At 48.3% G+C, this 16,738-nt stretch overlaps 2 protein-coding genes across 2 annotated transcripts; both read right to left on the bottom strand.

Annotated features, from left to right (window-relative positions):
* Positions 1–8,026: 8,026 nt before the first annotated feature.
* Positions 8,027–9,136, bottom strand: LOC135470680 (uncharacterized protein F54H12.2-like). Its single transcript, XM_064749714.1, has one exon. The coding sequence runs from the start codon at positions 9,134–9,136 to the stop codon at positions 8,027–8,029; it is 1,110 nt and encodes a 369-aa protein (XP_064605784.1).
* Positions 9,137–13,041: 3,905 nt separating this feature from the next.
* Positions 13,042–14,148, bottom strand: LOC135470679 (uncharacterized). Its single transcript, XM_064749713.1, has one exon. The coding sequence runs from the start codon at positions 14,146–14,148 to the stop codon at positions 13,042–13,044; it is 1,107 nt and encodes a 368-aa protein (XP_064605783.1).
* Positions 14,149–16,738: the final 2,590 nt, after the last annotated feature.

Raw genomic sequence — 16,738 nt, 5'->3', positions numbered from 1 at the left:
GCAATGGAATACACACCGGAGCGAGCGTTCGAATCCTTCGCAGACGCCGTCACCCAAGCTCGACGGGAGGGAGATGTCGACCCGAACAAACCCCTGATCGGGGAGACGATAAAGCTGTTGGGGAATTCAGGTTATGGAAAAACCGTCACCAATCAAGACCGACACGTGGATGTCAAAATCTGCGATCTGGCAAAAACACGAAAATTACTGGAGAATGTTCGGTGTCTAACCGTCGACCCCATCGACGAGACCACCTTTGAAGTGACAAGTAGCAAGAAGACCATTCGCTACAGTCTCCCCTTGCAAATAGGGTGTATGGTCTACCAGTATGCCAAACTCCGCATGCTGGAATTTTATTACGATTTCATGGCTCGTTTTTTCGACAAGGCGGATTGGCAGTACTGTGAGATGGACACAGACTCTGCTTACATGGCTTGGTCTGACCCAGACTGGGAATCCCTCGTCAAACCCGAACTGCGAACCGTGTACGAGACCAAGCGGGATGCGTGGTTACCCCGTCGCGACCATTACGACCACGATAAGCGCACACCGGGGCTTTTCAAAGTCGAGTGGACCGGTGATGCCATCGTCAGTTTATGTTCCAAGACTTATTATTGTTACGGCGGGGAATCCAACACCAAAGACAAACTCTCCTGCAAAGGTGTGAGCGCACGAGGTGTGGACAAGGCCGTGTGCCTCTCTGTGTTGCGCGATCACCAAAGCGCGAGTGGTGTGAATCGGGGGATGCGGATGCGGGGCAATACGATGTACTCGTATACCCAACACAAAGACGCATTCACGTACTTTTACGGGAAGCGAAAAGTGCTCCCCGACGGGGTGAGCAGCAGCTATTTAGATCTGTAGAAGGGTGCTATGGATACTCTACACACCCGGCTCCTGTGCTCTTGTGACACTTCCAACGGCCCTTTTCAGGGTCAACCAACTCTTCCCGAAAGAGTACTTTCTCAATCTAAGCACTAAAAAAAAAAAGAAAGAAAGAAGCCCCACACCAGACACAGTCTTCCCATTTTTGTAATTGTACAATTTTTTTCATGTGTTTTATCATTCGCAGTGGCACATACGTTAAAAAGTTAAAAACGCCTAGCGGGGGACGGCGGGCCGGCAGCCGTAATAGCCTGACACACTGACCCGACTTGTCGTGCCTGCTACATCGTCATACATTGTTGCCGAGCGGCGCCTTGCCGGTATACCGCAGACGGCCTGGTAACAAGGTATGACGCAACAATGTATGACGATGTAACAGGCGGTGACTGGGTCAGTGTGTCAGTGTGCTATAGCTGGCCTGCATGCTGTTGTGGTAGTCCTCATAATAAAAAAAAAGAAAAAAAAAGTCAAACCACCACGGTGTGTGAGTCTCATAGTCTCTTTTTTAAATTTTATTCCATACTGTATGGCGTAACAGGTCGAACAGGGAAAACAAGAACGTGGAATGCATAACACATCGAATGAATGAATGAATGATTATGGCTTAACGCCACATCGGCAATATTTCAGCCATACCGTGGCGAGAACAAGGTGAAAGCAACAGACGGTTAAGGTTTTCGATATGACAATATGAACACCAAAAGTAAAAACAAAAAGTACAGACGTGATTAAAATCGAATAAAAGAAAAATAAGATTTAAAACTCGAAAACCAGGGTTAAAGTACATGTATAAATATATATAACTGTTTATCTATAGATATCCATGACAATTAAAATTTATATTTTATGATATAGGCCAATGGCCTTTAAATAATTGATGACAACATCGCCAGCGATGCTGTCAAACAAATCATATATAGAGTTGACTGTGTAGAATCTCTGCCGAACATGGGCAAAGTCTACACAGTCAACCAGAATATGTTTGATGCCATATTGAGCATCACATCCAACACACTCGGGAGCACTGCTCCCATCCAAGATGAAATTGTGTGTCAGATGAGAATGTCCAATACGGCATCTGGTTAAAACGACTTGGTCTCTACGAGACATATCAAATGTATATGAATTAAAGCCAATGACCGGATGAATGGCATGCAGTTTATTATGGACCTGCAAGTTCCATTCACCCTGCCAAAGGCCACGAATATATTTAAGAATATTGGACTTCATGTCAGTATAAGGGATTTTTATCTTAGATATGGGTTTATTTAGGGCAGCTTTCGCCTCCCTGTCTGCGACTGTGTTTCCATGGATACCAATATGACTTGGTATCCAGCAGAATATAATATCTTTACCTCTTCTAATTAATTTCCTATGTATAGCTAAAATTTGAAGGATCAAGGGATTTTTAAATTTATTATTCTGTATTGCCAATAGGCAAGACAACGAGTCAGTGCATATCATTGCCCGCTGGGCACACCCAGAAGAAACATATGATAAGGCCAGGAGTATACCTCTGGCCTCGGCAGAGAATATTGAAGAAGAGGATGGAAGACGAAAGGAAGAGACCCGCTGCTCTAAGACAGCCGCAGTCGCAACCCTGTCCCCATCCTTCGACCCGTCAGTATATATAAATTTATAATCCGTATAATTAGCTTTAATTTCAGCAAAACCTTGCTGAATTATAAGAGGATTTGTATTCGATTTATTATATTTACGTAGATCAAATATTAGTTTTGGTTGTGGGAGAAGCCATGGAGGAGACTCCGGAAAAGACACCGGAGCTATATCATCCAGCTTGATGTTACCTCCCACAATATGGTCCTGTATACGAAGACCGAACGAAGGGATCTTGTTAGGACATTTAGTATATTTGTCTACATATAATGGATTGAAAACACAGTCGTAGGCAGGGTTTGTTGGATGAGCTTTAAGCTTTGTACTATATTGAAGGCTAAGTTTTATACGTCGGTGATATAAAGAAGGTTCATTTGCCTCCACGTATAAACTTTCTACTGGTGAGGTTCTAAAAGCACCAAGGCTGAGCCTCAAACCTTGGTGATGAACAGGATCCAACATTTTAATGTACGACTTCCTAGCGGAACCGTAAATGATGGATCCATAGTCCAATTTGGACCTCACCAGAGAACGATATAAATTAAGTAAAACTGATCGGTCAGCATCCCAATCGGTGCTAGACACGACCTTAATTATATCGAGAGCCTTTGTACATTTAGCTTTAAGCATTTTTATGTGAGGTATAAAAGATAGCTTACTATCAAATATTATACCTAAAAATTTTGTTTCTCCAACAATTTTAATCTGTTTACCACAAAAATTAAGCTCAGGGTCAAGATGAAGTTTCCGTTTATTACAAAAATGCATACCGACGGTTTTAGACGTTGAAAATCTAAAACCGTTTTCAGTTGCCCATTTCTCGATCTTATTGAGACAAAGCTGCAACTGACGTTCGATATTATTCATATTCTTAGCTCGGTAGCATATAAGGAAATCATCCACGTATAAAGAACCCTCTGTGCCAGATGTTAATGTTTTTGCTAGGCTATTTATTTTTATGCTAAACAAAGTTGGTGATAGAATGCTGCCCTGGGGTACACCCATTTCTTGCTCATAAGAGTCAGAAAGAGTGGACCCCACCCGTACCTTAAACTGACGATCGGATAAAAATTTGGATATAAATATAGGTAAGCGACCTTTAAGACCGATGTTCGCGAGGTCTTTTAAAATACCATATTTCCATGTGGTGTCGTAGGCCTTTTCAAGGTCAAAAAATATGGACACCACATGTTCGTTATTGATGAAGCCATCGCGAATAAAGGTTTCAAATCGAACAAGGTGATCCATGGTAGATCTACCTTGCCGAAAACCACATTGAATATTAGATAAAAGCTTGTTGGTTTCCAGAAACCAAACAAGTCTATCATTAATCATCCGTTCCATAGTCTTACAGACACAGCTGGTAAGAGCTATGGGACGGTAATTATTTGGATCATTATGATCCTTACCCGGTTTGGGAACAGGGATAATACACGCCTCCCTCCATGAGGCTGGAAAATTACCAGTTATCCAAATATCATTAATCAAGTCCAAGAGAGTCTCCAGTGGCTCAGGTGGTAAATGGTTCAGAAACTTATAATATACATTATCAGGACCACAAGCAGTATCGTGGGCCTTTTTTAATGCAGTTTTAAGTTCCTCGATATTAAAAGGATAATTATAATCTTCTAAATTTTTAGAAGAATAGGGCAATTTGGTTTTCTCCTTCTGGTTTTTAATATGTTGGAATTCTTTAGTATAGTTCTCAGAAGAAGATTTCGTTGAAATTGTTTCAGCTAATTTATTGGCTATATCAGATGGAGATGTTAATGTATTATCGCCATCTTTTAAATGCTGAACTTTTGCTTTATTATTTTTGCCCTTAAGTTTCTGAACCATGTTCCAGACCTTACGCATGGGTGTTTTTGACGTAATGCCCGAAACAAAGTTCCGCCAACAAGATCGTCTCTTGGACTTGAGTAATCGACGAGCATTAGCTCTAAATTTACGAACCTGGTTTAAATTATTATCAGTAGGACAATGATTAAATCTGCGTTCAGCCTTTTTACGGTCCTTTATGGCTTTACGAGAGTCATTGTCGTACCAGGGTTTACTTTTGGATTTTGGATTTGTCGAGGTCTTAGGTATAGTTCTATCGGCAGCTCGTGATACAAGCTCGTTAAATTTTAACACAGGATCATCTGCTGCTTTGAGGATCTCTGGAGAGATATCAGCCTCACAGAACATCTCAAATGCGACCCAATCTGCTTTATCGAATTTCCACCTAGCTACACGTTCTAAAGAATTAGAAGTGATATGTTCTAGGATTATAGGAAAATGGTCACTACCACAAAGATCGTCATGCACCCTCCAAGAAAAATCAAGGAAAAGTGATGGATCTGTAATAGTGAGATCGATAGCAGAATAAGCGCCATTACCTGGATGTAAATAGGTATTAGAACCATCATTGAAATAACACAGTTCTTCGTTAGATAAGAAGTTTTCTACTATCTTGCCCTTATCATTTATGTTGTTACTGCCCCATAGGGGGTTATGGGAATTAAAATCTCCCATAAGTATAAAAGGTGTTGGCAACTGTTGTTTTAAATTATGTAACTGTAAAGCTGACAAAGAAATGTTCGGGGGAATATACACTGAACATAATGTGATTGTTTCACATAGTGAAACACGAACGGCCACAGCCTGAAGCTCTGTATCCAGAGCAACAGGGCTGTGAATAACATTGTTATTGACGAAGATAGAGGAGCCGCCTGCAGCTCGATCTTCTTCATTCGAGTACGTACTGTATAATGAGTAATTTTTAAGAATTATTTTGTCTTTGTCAGATGTCTTCAGGTGAGTTTCCTGAAGACACAGGGCAATAGGATTTAATGATTGAACAAGCTGTGTTATTTCAATAAAATTGACCTTAAGGCCTCGACAATTCCACTGTATAATTTTGTCATATATCGCCATTATGGAGGGAGACGTATAGGAGATTTTGCTTTATGTTTTGACCGAGGACGACCCTTTCGTGGAGATCGGCTGGAAGATCTCCCTGATGCGGGTGATGTATCCATCACCTCCGCATCTGAAGTTGAAGGACCAACGTCCTCCAACGAACCAAACTTATTAAAAGTTTGTATAGGATCCCTAGTGGCCTTAGAGGGACGCTCTGTGGGGCCACCAGGTTTATTAGTTATTTTATTATTATTTTGTGATTGATTTTTGGACTTATTTGTGTCATTTTTAGGGCAATTGGGCTCAGCTGGTTTACCAGGGTGTTCTATACTATTTACTGTTTTTATTTGTTCTTTTGAAGGAGTTTGAGTTGAGGAAGAACTAAATGAAGGTTGAGATGGAAGTTGCACAGAAACATAACTAGGTTTGTCGTTTCCAATGGGCCAAGTCCAAGAGGTTTGAGTAGCAACAGTTGCTACTCGCTTGACCACATTGGCAAACGAAGTCGGTAGAGAAGTATTAGAAAGTGAGGCTAATTTCCGGGCGTCCTGATAGGAGATATTGTTTTTAATTTTCAAGTTGATAATTTGCTTTTCCTTAACGAAAAGCGGACAGTCCCTTGAGGAGGCCATGTGATCTCCACTGCAGTTGCAACACTTAACTGTGTTGCTGCAGTCGAAACCATCATGACCGTCACTGCCGCATCTGAAGCAAATGAGTTTGTTCTTGCATTGTCCCTTGCCATGACCAAATCGTTGGCAATTAAAACAACGTGTAGGATTGGGGATATATAAATCCACATTAACCCTATACGGGCCAACGTAGATATGAGATGGAAGGGAGGTAGTGTTAAAGGTAAGCAGGTATGTATTAAGTTTAAAGAGGTTACCAGATTTCTTCGTAACGAAGCGTTTCACTCTGGTAACACCCTGTGAAATTAGTTCTTGGCAGATTTCTTCCTCAGTCAGGTCAGCTATATCACCATCCCTGTCACGAATGATTCCCTGACAGCTGTTCAGGGAATGGTGAGGGGATGTGAAAACAGATATGTCAGATATTTTATTTAATTTAAGTAAATTTTTTGACTGTTGTTGCCGGAAACATTCAATGAGAATGTCTCCGGATCTAAGTTTTTTAACGTTTTTTAAAGTTCCAGCTGTGCCCTGGAGAGCCCTCTGCAAAAGAAAACGGGTGAATTTTTGAAGCCGGCTTTTGTTCACTCTTAGTTGAGAGAACAATGAAAGCCGGCCAACTGCTCTGTTCGTTATCCAGTGAGTCAGACAACTTCCTCTTTTTATCAGCACTTAAAGACAAAGTCGGCTGAGAGGAAGATTTATTAGATATATTCGAAATATTTGAAGTAGGTTTTAATGTAGACATGACATATAGATATAAATTTCACCCCATATGTTCCCCACCCACCACGGAGTGCCAACAAGGGCGATGCCTGAACCTGGGAATACCCAGCAGGAAAGACACCAAGGATTCCATATGAGGTATACTCGAACAGATTGATTTATACCAAAGGTTAAATTCAATCTACTCGATTGACCCATGAGCCACCGCCTCAAAACGTAGTCCCGCAAACGATATTTCAGAAATAACATTTGTTCGCTAAATGATGTGCTGTTATTGAAGCAATTGGGACCACGCAGAGGCAAGACATGACCAAGCCGATTGATCGGACCGGGCCCATCCGACCTCCCGTCTCTCCCCAAGTAAGGGCCAAAGTGGCGTGTTGGGCTTGACGATCTCGCAAGATCAACACACCCTCAGCCACCAGGATCCCGTCCTCGTAGATTACGGGTCGCAACCCACGGCAAACAGGTCGCTCCCCGGTTGCCTCTCACACAACCGAGAAGATGTGAGCCTATTATATTCACCGGGCTCACACAGGAGAGCTCTAGTTTAGTCGACTTTTACGACAAGCTTGCCTAGAGGGCTGAGGTCCTATTCTTATCACCCCGGAAACCCCACGGGGGCATAACACATCGAACCGGGAAGAAAGAATGTTATTTGATGTATGTTTTACAGTCCATGGGTGTGGAAAAAAAAAAAAAAAAAAAAAAAAAAAAAAAAAGCGAGAGATGAATCCCAAACTGGCGATCCACCCAATCGAACACCCGTAAGTCATTATCGTAGGTCGTGCACGGTGTGTCCAACGTGTGTACAATAGCATCCATGGGACGGCCTCGAGCTCGCTGCGTTAAGTAATACACACAATATTGACCGCACACGGTCGTGTCCAGACTCTGCAGCCGCCGATCGTTCCACGTCCAGTGGTGTGTTCCCCGGTTAAGCCAAGCGGTGATATCGGGGTAGAGGGGTGGGAGTCCGTAGGAATCAAAGTATTCGCCCCGGAGATGGGGTGGGTTGTACCACTGGTCTATGAAGACGGCGACCCAATGTCGTCCTGGGCGAAGGCACGTGTCTGTGTTAATGATGCAGGCCCAGGGTGTCCAGGGCATCCTAGGGGCGGGACGTGAGGGGAGTGAGGGGAGATGATCCCGAGGGTAGACACCACCCCCTGCCCCCACCACAGCCCGGGTAAACACGTCTGTTTGTAGCACACGTCACAATTGTACCGTGTCCATGTTGTTGTTTGTTTTTTTTTTTTGGCTGTTCAACTGGCGAAGTCACAGAGCACGTTTCGGCTTTGGTCTATTTCTACGATATTGCTGAATTCAGCGTAGCACACCACGTTAATGGTTTCCGGCAGTGGTTTGGCAAACCGCATCTCCAGGCGCAAAACCCCTTTTTGTACCAGGTTCAGTTGGTGGTCATCGTGGAGGCTAGGGGTCAAGTCGAAACAAAACAGCGTGTGGCCTTCGGCGAATGTGGTGCGCTTGATATTGTTTCCCTCGTCGTGAAACGCTTTCCCCGTGTGGGTAAAGAGGTTCATGTACGTGGGGATGAAATTCTCGTTCTCAAAGTCGGGTGTCAGGGGCTTGGTTGGAATCTGACGACCGCCAACGTACAAGGCGACGAAGTTTGTGTAGTAGTGTCGGAAACGAAACGGGTTTTTAGTGTAGTCCCCGTCAAAAGCCTTGTTGCTCACACACCCCACCACTAAACGTGTCGGTAAGCTGCCCAGAAATAGGTTTTGTTCATTGATGAGGGTGTGACCTCTGGGGACAGAGAAATACTTGATCAGCACGCGGCGGATTGGGTACTTGGCAGGGGCTTTGGCCAACGCTTTCAAATGCCCCAGTTGCACACCGCTGGTGATTTTCACTTTGCGCACAAAGATCAATACCTCCTCCAAGCGGGTCTTGTAGCCGGTAGCGGCTTCATCGGACATCAAAGCAAACGAATCCTTAGCCGGGGTGAGGCGGATGCGGACAGTGACGTTGTTGAGCAGGTGTCGGTGTTGCAGGAACATGTCACAATGCAGGCGACCCAGCATGTCGACCGACCGACTTTCAGCCGTGCAGGTCAGCCGATCGACAAACCCGGCGTTGGTGTCAGTCATCGTGTCAAACTTTCCTGGGGTGTCCGCATACCACAAGGCAGCAGACAGCTGGCTCTTTTTAGCCTCTTTACCGTAAGACAACAATGTCTCCAAGTAAGCCCGGCATGGGTACATGTTGGTGGACGGTGTGATGAGTTTATCGTTTAGGGAGACGTCGACCTGTCGCCACATGGATTGTATCCACAGGTTAGTCGAAGCCACCTTGTCAACAGCCACAGCCGTCCCGTCGCCGTTGAGGATTTTTGCCTTCACGTACAGCATGGTGTTGGCCAAGTCCAATTAAGTGTCTGCGTCGGCATTGGTGATGACAAATTCCACAGGTCCCACATCACTCAGGCTGGCAGTGGGGATGTAAGCATCCCAGCGGCCTTCTCGAACGCTGGTGTCGGTCGGGGGTAAGGTCCACAAATCAAACTCACTGCTAACGGACGGGCAGCACTCGGGGTGGGGAAGAGCCATGGCTTGTGTCTGTGCGCTTGCGCGTGTGTGTTTAGCTGAAAATATCCGGTGGATTCAGGGCATTCCATGCGGCTCGAGCTTTGATGTGTCTTCTTCTGGGCTTGACGGCACGTCTTTTAAGTCCCACGTGTCGGTGGCGAGTGGGCGTGACGCGTGGTGTCTTCCGTTTTATAGGCTCACCCAGTAACCGCTGTCGGGCGTAGCGACTAGCTTTGACCAGCAGCTGTTTTCCAGTCGCCAAACCGCGTCGTTTCAAAGCCTGTTGTGGTGACACGCCCCCACTCAGCACGTCCCCCACGACTTGCAGTCCGGTTCGTAACGCCGTTTTGCCCAGTGCTTTCACAGCCGGCGAGGTTAACAAGGGTTGTGGGAGCAGTTTGCTGAGACCGCCCAGCAAACCGTGACCGCGCTGGACAGCCACACCCCGAAACACAGGTAACCCACCTCCGCCGGCTTGTTTGGTGTAATAGTCGATGTAAGCCTGCTGTGATGCCATTATTGCAAGGGTAAAGCACGCCGCTGTCGAAAGTGAAGTGTCAGCACCACTTTACCGCGTTCAAATGCGACGGATTGACCCGTGTCGTCCCTAATATCAATGTCCACCGTCGAGAAATGTTTGGACTGCACGGGGATGTATTCCACGTGTTGGAAAGTCTTGGAGGCGTGCTCCCCATACTGCCCTTCCGTGGTAACCGTCCGCAACAGCGGGGCCAACGTGTCCCCCACCACACGCGGTTCGATATTGTCTGTGTACACGTACAGCGTGGGTGTGCTGATCGTTAAATCCTCGGCACCGACATACATGAGGTCCGCCGGTCCCATGAGCCATCCGTACGGTAAATTCATGAGTTGCATTAGCCGTGGGCTGAAACCAAGCCCCAGTGGTTTCTCAAACTCTGTCTCGCTTAACAATTTGGTCAACCCCCAGGCCAGGTCTTTGGGTGTCGGGTAGTAGCCGGCTGGTAATATGAGCTTATGCGTACCGTGGTGCGAGTCCTTTGGGGAGTCTATGGTATACCACACTTCACCTGCCCGCACGTTAAACCAGGTCCGGGGATACTGTATTTCGACCAGCCCACATTCCCAGTCACCTGTCAAATGGATGGGGCGGGGTAATTGGGTGGTGAAACGCGTCAAGGTATTGTTGGGGAAGTAGTCCAGCGTGCTGTTACTGGGTAGCGTCACGTAAAACATGGTGTGGGTGAGATGATCTCCCTCAGGTGGACTGATCGTTTTGTCCTCTGGCGCCTGGATTTAATTAATAGGGACTCCACCTTAGCGGGCGTATGATGAAGCGGGCCGGAGTTCAGGTCGCTGGCCTCGTCGCGTCTTCTTGGGTCGCTTTGGTGTGGTGTGTGTGGTACTACAGGCGGTAGTGGTGGAGGGCCTGTTTTTTTTTTGTTCTGTGGGCTGGTCGGGGTTCTGGCGATCGGGGGATTCCCCAGCTCGGCGGGTGTGCTCATTTTTTCCCGCACCCAAGCCCGGTAGTGATCCCGGGGTGCTGAGCGCTCGTGTGAGGGGCTAGGGGTGGTAGGCTGGAGGGTCTGGGTTGGGGTGTCTACCATCGCCTTGTCCGCCTCGCTCAAAAAACGACTGGGCGTGGGTTTGGCATGAGGTGGGATCGAACTCGGCCACTGCCCGATTTGGTATTGATCTTAAAACGTTCGGTACCGTTGAAGGGTGTGGTGATATCGCTGTATTTTCTCCTCGTCCGAGAGAGTCCTGTCGTGGAGGATCGAGGCCATCTCTTGATCGAGCGTGTTGAGGGCTTTCACCGTACTGGGGACGGGGTATGGGGAGCTGGGGTAGGCTGGGGGTGGGTGGGCTGGAGGTGAAGGTCGTGTGAGCGTCTCTAAGAGCCGCGGCTCGACCAAGGCCATTTTTTTTGGCGTGCTGCATTACCTGCCACCAGCTATAGCCTTACTAGTGACACCCTTAACGACACCGCCGACAACACCCCCGAGAACGGCTGGTACAATGGCTTTGGCGAGGAGGGGGGCGAGTAGCAGTGGAAGGAATCCACCACATTGAACAATCCGTCCTTTCTTATGCAGGGGAACACTTTTCTTCACCAAAGTGCGAACACCCGTCTTGTGTCGCTGCAACTTCACCTTCTGAGCCGGCGAGAGTGGAACGTTTCCATTTAACACATTCTTAGCATATTCACACAAGCACCGGAGTAATCCTGGATCGTTACCCCGCAGCACAGCCTAGCGAATAGAGGGGGTGGCTCGCGCGAGCAGGGTTAATAAGGGACCGTAACCTTGGAGACGGCGTGACCTCATCACGGGTAGTCGTCGTGAGAGCAACTGAGGCGATAGATTGTGTGTTCAAAGTTTTATGATGACACACTGACCTAGTCACCGCTCGCCGCAATAATACACTGTTTACCAGTCCGTCAGCTGACACGTCAGCCAGCCCACCAGCCAGCCAGCCAAACAAACTGATGTGCTAGATTGTAGGTTTAAAGTTGGTATTATGACTTGGGGAGATAGGCGTGTTGAATCTACCCGGGGAAAATGTGGGTGCAAAGTCGCAGGTGATCGGGTGTGGTTTGCTTGAAATCCACCAGCAAATACCCGTGAGGTTCAGCCGTGGCATCTTCAAAGGCCTCGCGCACGTACTGTGTCCGCCCTGGAGCCATTTGTTTAGCGATCGTGGTAATTTGGGATACATCTCGCGGGTTTTTGAACAGCACCAAGTAGTGTGCGTTCAGACTGATGGTCTGATGGTCTTTGGTTTTGTTAAACAAATTTTGCACGATTTACACCACGCTGATATTGGGTGGTGACTGCCTTTGGTGAAGAGTTTTGTCACGCGATCGTCGGCTTCAGCCATCAAATCATCCACGACGACTAACGTCCGCTCCCCCGGGTCGAAAGCGGACGGGCTGGGCACACCTTCTTCAAACTGAACGTGAGGTAACGTGGTGTACAACGGCTGCCACTCCCCGTAACACCAGACGATGCGTTGTGGGGGTGGGTGAATGAGAGCTGGAGCGTGTTCCACTAACGGTTTCACAAAAACAGACTTCCCAGATCCCGCCGGGCCGCTGACAATGCAGGTAAAGGGATGCTCCCATCGCGTGTCCATGGGTAGAACTAGGTCCGTCGGCGGTTCGGATCGTCGTACGGGTGGGGGTGGTGGATAGTGGGAGGACTGACGGCAGGTGATGGTACCTGTGTCGCCTGCGTTGCCTGTGTTACCTGTGTTGTGTTAGGGGATAGATAGACAGGTGTGGAAACGATGCTAGGTATTGGTGTGGTGGGGTGAGTAGGGGTGGGTGAAAGGGGTGAGGATTTTGAGGAGTTTGAGGAGAGTGGGTGCCGTCGGTGTAGTGTGGTTGTGGTGGGTTGTGACGTGGGAGTTCGATCCCAGCTCGGGGTAATGGCGCTAGTGGCAGTGGCGGCGTTCTCGGTATTGTCAAACCGACGGGCAATTGACGGTGGTTGGGGTGGCGATACAGGTGTCCCAATCCAGCGGAAACGTGTCTTGTTCAATTGTCCTCGTAGATATTGCAGGGTTGACTGGTCTTGGAGCAGTTGTAGGCTGTTCCGCAGCCAATCCACCCACTAAAGCACCGATGTACAAGAGAACGCCCAGTACGGCTGCTACGGTCCCTTTGTTCTCGCGCAAGCCTTGTATACACCGATCCATCCCTTGAGGCGGGTCAGTCGGAAGTGGTAGCGACCCTGTTATCCTCGGGTTTAAATACGTTTCACATCCGTGGCCGGCACCCAAGATTTAAAGCTGGGTGGATAACCGACCCACTTCACCCAATAGTACAGTTTTCCTCGCCGCAGCTCCCTTTTTAAGATCTTCTCCACCTGATAAAACTTATCCACCGCGGCTGTCAGCGGTTGGAGTTCGGTTTCGTAAAACGTCCCTAGCAATTGGTCCCCGTTCAAATCCTCCAGTGTGTACACAGCAGGCTGTCGAGCGTGGGATCGGACGATGCGGAACATTTCCGTGCTCCAATTCGGCAGGTATGATTTTTCAAATTTCCCTTTCACTTTACTGATACGCACGAGATTACCGGCCCGATACCGGTGGACCGAACGTTTGGCTGTGAGTGGACCGTACAAGACTTGCCGGACTTCCTTTTGGTTCTGGGGGTGACGTCGATAGGGGCTCGTCGTATGCTTCGGTGGTAGGCTTGATTGTAACCGCGAACCAGCGCCGGTAAGGCGTCCAGGTATCGCCGAGTGTTGTGAGCGGTGAAATAGTTCTACCACGGAGGCTTTGGTTTCGTTAAACGTGTGAAAGAAAAACACCCCTTTGTCCTTTAAAAAGGCTTGAAACGGTCTGTTCAGAAACTCTTTCCCCTCGTCCGTTTGCAGGCACAACGGTCGGCGACCCGTCTTGAAAATCTGTTGAAATGCCTCGATCAAACGAGCCCCGGTTTTGGTCCGGAGTGGCATCACCCAGGCATACTTGGAGAGCACATCGATGCAGGTCAGTAGGTAACGGTTGTTGTCATTCTCTTTGGCGAACGCTGTCATGTCGACCAGGTCCGCTTGCCACTGACTGTCAATACCCCCAACCACCACTCGGTTACGCGGGTAATGGCGGCGTGCAGGCCGGTGGAGTGTGTATGTGTCCTGCTGAGCCAGCCAAGCCGACACGTGGGTTCGACTCACTTTGAGTCCCTGTTGTCGAGCTGCCTTGAGCAACGGTTGAACCCCGCTGTAAGCCGCTGGACTCTCCGGGTTATAATACAAAGCATGGAGAGCGGTATCGATCGGGTTTGAACCACGGCCCGGCGTGACTGATTTTTTTTTTCGCCGTGGGTTGGTGCGAGTGACGCGAGGCATAGTCCACCACGTCGTCCTTGGTGCTTGGTGTCTGTTGTGAGTAATGAGTTAACCTGCCTCAGACCGCCTATATATAGTATAGAGTGGAGTATAGTATAGTATAGTAGAGTAGAGCATAGTAGAGTATGGTATAGTATGGTATAGTAGAGTAGAGTCTCCAGTGTGCATGTATGTTTGGGTGTGGTGTCGATCCAGCCATCCCTACCACAACCAACAGGTAGCCAGACAGGAAAATCCCACCGACAGGCTGTACGGTTCGTAACACCGACCCTCTGCCTGCAGCAGTGAGCCTTCCTGGGTGAACAGTGTTGCAAAGACACGCTGAGCGATCCTACCCGCCAGCTGACCCGCAGTCGGGCCAACAATGTTGTCAGTTGTGCTTTGTTTGGACACGTGGTTTTTGTTTTGCTCGGCTGCGACTTGTATACATTGTTGCCAGCCAGCCAGCCAGCCAGCCAGCTAGCTGGTGCGTCCATACATAATACATAGGAGCTATCGGGATAGATATCAACCCTAGCATGACACACTGACACACTGACCCAGTCCATATAAAAAAGAAAAGAAAACACAAAAACCGGGGATTGATTCCATAGTAAGGTAACAGTATTATTATTATTTGTACAGCAATGTACAGGTATGTAACACGGAGCGTTGATAGACCTCTATTAACGTGGGACGAGCAATCTCTACGTAATACGCTTGAATAGGTCGGGAATCCTCGACATGCTGACAGACGTCTTCAGTGTACGCTCGCAGCACCTGCAGTCGTCCCTCGTTCACCCTACCATCCGCAAACATACTATGAAGTACACTTGTGTAGCTTTGCAGGTCGGTGACGACAGCTACCCAGTCTTTCCATTGCGGTGTTGTACGGAGCCTCGCCAGGCTAGAAAAGACATAAAGAAGACACCGTCGCCATTCTAATGCCGTCACCGACCGAACCCTATCCACATCAATCAAAATGATAGATAGAAAGATAGATAGACTATCCCTGAACAAACAGGTAAAGACAATAACCAACTCAAAAGACCAGGGTCGTCAACCTGAAACTTTTTATTTATTTTTTCGAACTCGAACAGTGAACACATCAACGAATGAACGAATAAATACATGCTGTAAGTGTCCATTATTTTGTTGTCACGGTGAGATATGTCTCGTTATGACGATTGTATCGCCAATATGGAAGTCCCGACACTGGTCAATGTTTATAACGCGCACCATCCTAGTCATCTCCCTGTAAAAACACACATAGGTAAAAACAAATCAAAACGAGAATGAATGAAGGGAAAAACAAAAAAGCTGGGTAAGGGTGGTGCGGTTGAAAAAAACACACTCACTCGGTCATCGTCTGGGTGGCCTGTGGAGCCTGGTTGGGCTGGTTGGCTTGGTTGTTAGGTCGGAATGTAGGCTGCTCGTCAGGTGCGGGGAGGTTGTTGGCTGTCATCAAATACTCCACGTACATCTGGGGGAATGCCGGGTTCGATTTGTTGATCGGCGTCTCATTTAAAAACTGCCGCAGTTGGTCTTTCACACTCTTCTCCACAGCCCACGGGAGGGAGGCTGCCTTACGGGCCTGGCGCATGAACTTGACCAACACAGTTCCCTCTTTCAGGTAACGCATACGGGCCTCGTCCACGATACTCAGGGCCAGCTCTCGGTTCTCCAGCAAGGGAGGTCGGGGAGGAGATGGATCACTCGCGGTGTTGGTGGATTGTTGACCGTACACATCGCGCTGTAACTTGAGGAGGTGAGGTTGGAGAGCTACATCGTAAGCTTGCCACAGCAAGGCTGTTCGCGCCGTCTCAAGCTCAGGGTTTAACGGCTCCGCCTTTTCCACCTTTTCCACTGGGACGTCGGGGATGCTGGGGGTTGCAGTAGCAGCGGTAGTCGCATCATCGGCAGTCTCCTCATCAGCAGCCGTCACAGCAGCGGTTAAAGCAGCACTCATAGCAGCATTCACCTTACCCCCAGTCTCTCCAGTCTTCCCCTCCTCCGTCTCCATCATCTCAATCTCCATCCCCGGCTCTTGGGGGTCTTGGGGCTCTTGGATGTCGTCGTTATCGCCAGCCTCGATCACCACCAGCACCAAGGCGTCGATGTCGGGGATGGCCTGGACTCGTTTTTGCCAGTAAGTCCAGTACTTGAGCGTGATACCCTCACTCGTTGGGTAGAGTCGACCGTTCGGCTGGTAGGCTCGCCATTTCTTCACATGAAGGTACAGGACGGCTCTTGGGGGTCTTGGGGCTCTTGGATGTCGTCGTTATCGCCAGCCTCGATCACCACCAGCACCAAGGCGTCGATGTCGGGGATGGCCTGGACTAGTTTTTGCCAGTAAGTCCAGTACTTGAGCGTGATACCCTCACTCGTCGGGTAGAGTCGACCGTTCGGCTGGTAGGCTCGCCATTTCTTCACATGAAGGTACAGGACACCCTCCGAGTTCGTCAGCGTGGACAGAAAGTACCCGTTGGATAGTGGCTTCCGCACAGGTAAACCCGCCTCAGGTAGATCAGCAGCCAGGGTCTTGAGCCGAGTCCACCCCACCCCGTCAAGCCTGACGCGTTTGGGTGGAGCGTTCGGGTCTGTAGGTGAT

The sequence above is a fragment of the Liolophura sinensis genome, chromosome 7 (genome assembly GCF_032854445.1).
Source record: "Liolophura sinensis isolate JHLJ2023 chromosome 7, CUHK_Ljap_v2, whole genome shotgun sequence".
Taxonomy (NCBI): Eukaryota; Metazoa; Mollusca; class Polyplacophora; order Chitonida; family Chitonidae; genus Liolophura; species Liolophura sinensis.
This window is presented reverse-complemented; position numbering and strand designations above follow the sequence as displayed.

What these genes read in the sequence shown, in the direction of transcription:
- LOC135470680 (XM_064749714.1), bottom strand. Translation starts at nt 9,136, where the DNA reads ATGCTGTACGTGAAGGCAAAAATCCTCAACGGCGACGGGACGGCTGTG.
- LOC135470679 (XM_064749713.1), bottom strand. Translation starts at nt 14,148, where the DNA reads ATGCCTCGCGTCACTCGCACCAACCCACGGCGAAAAAAAAAATCAGTC.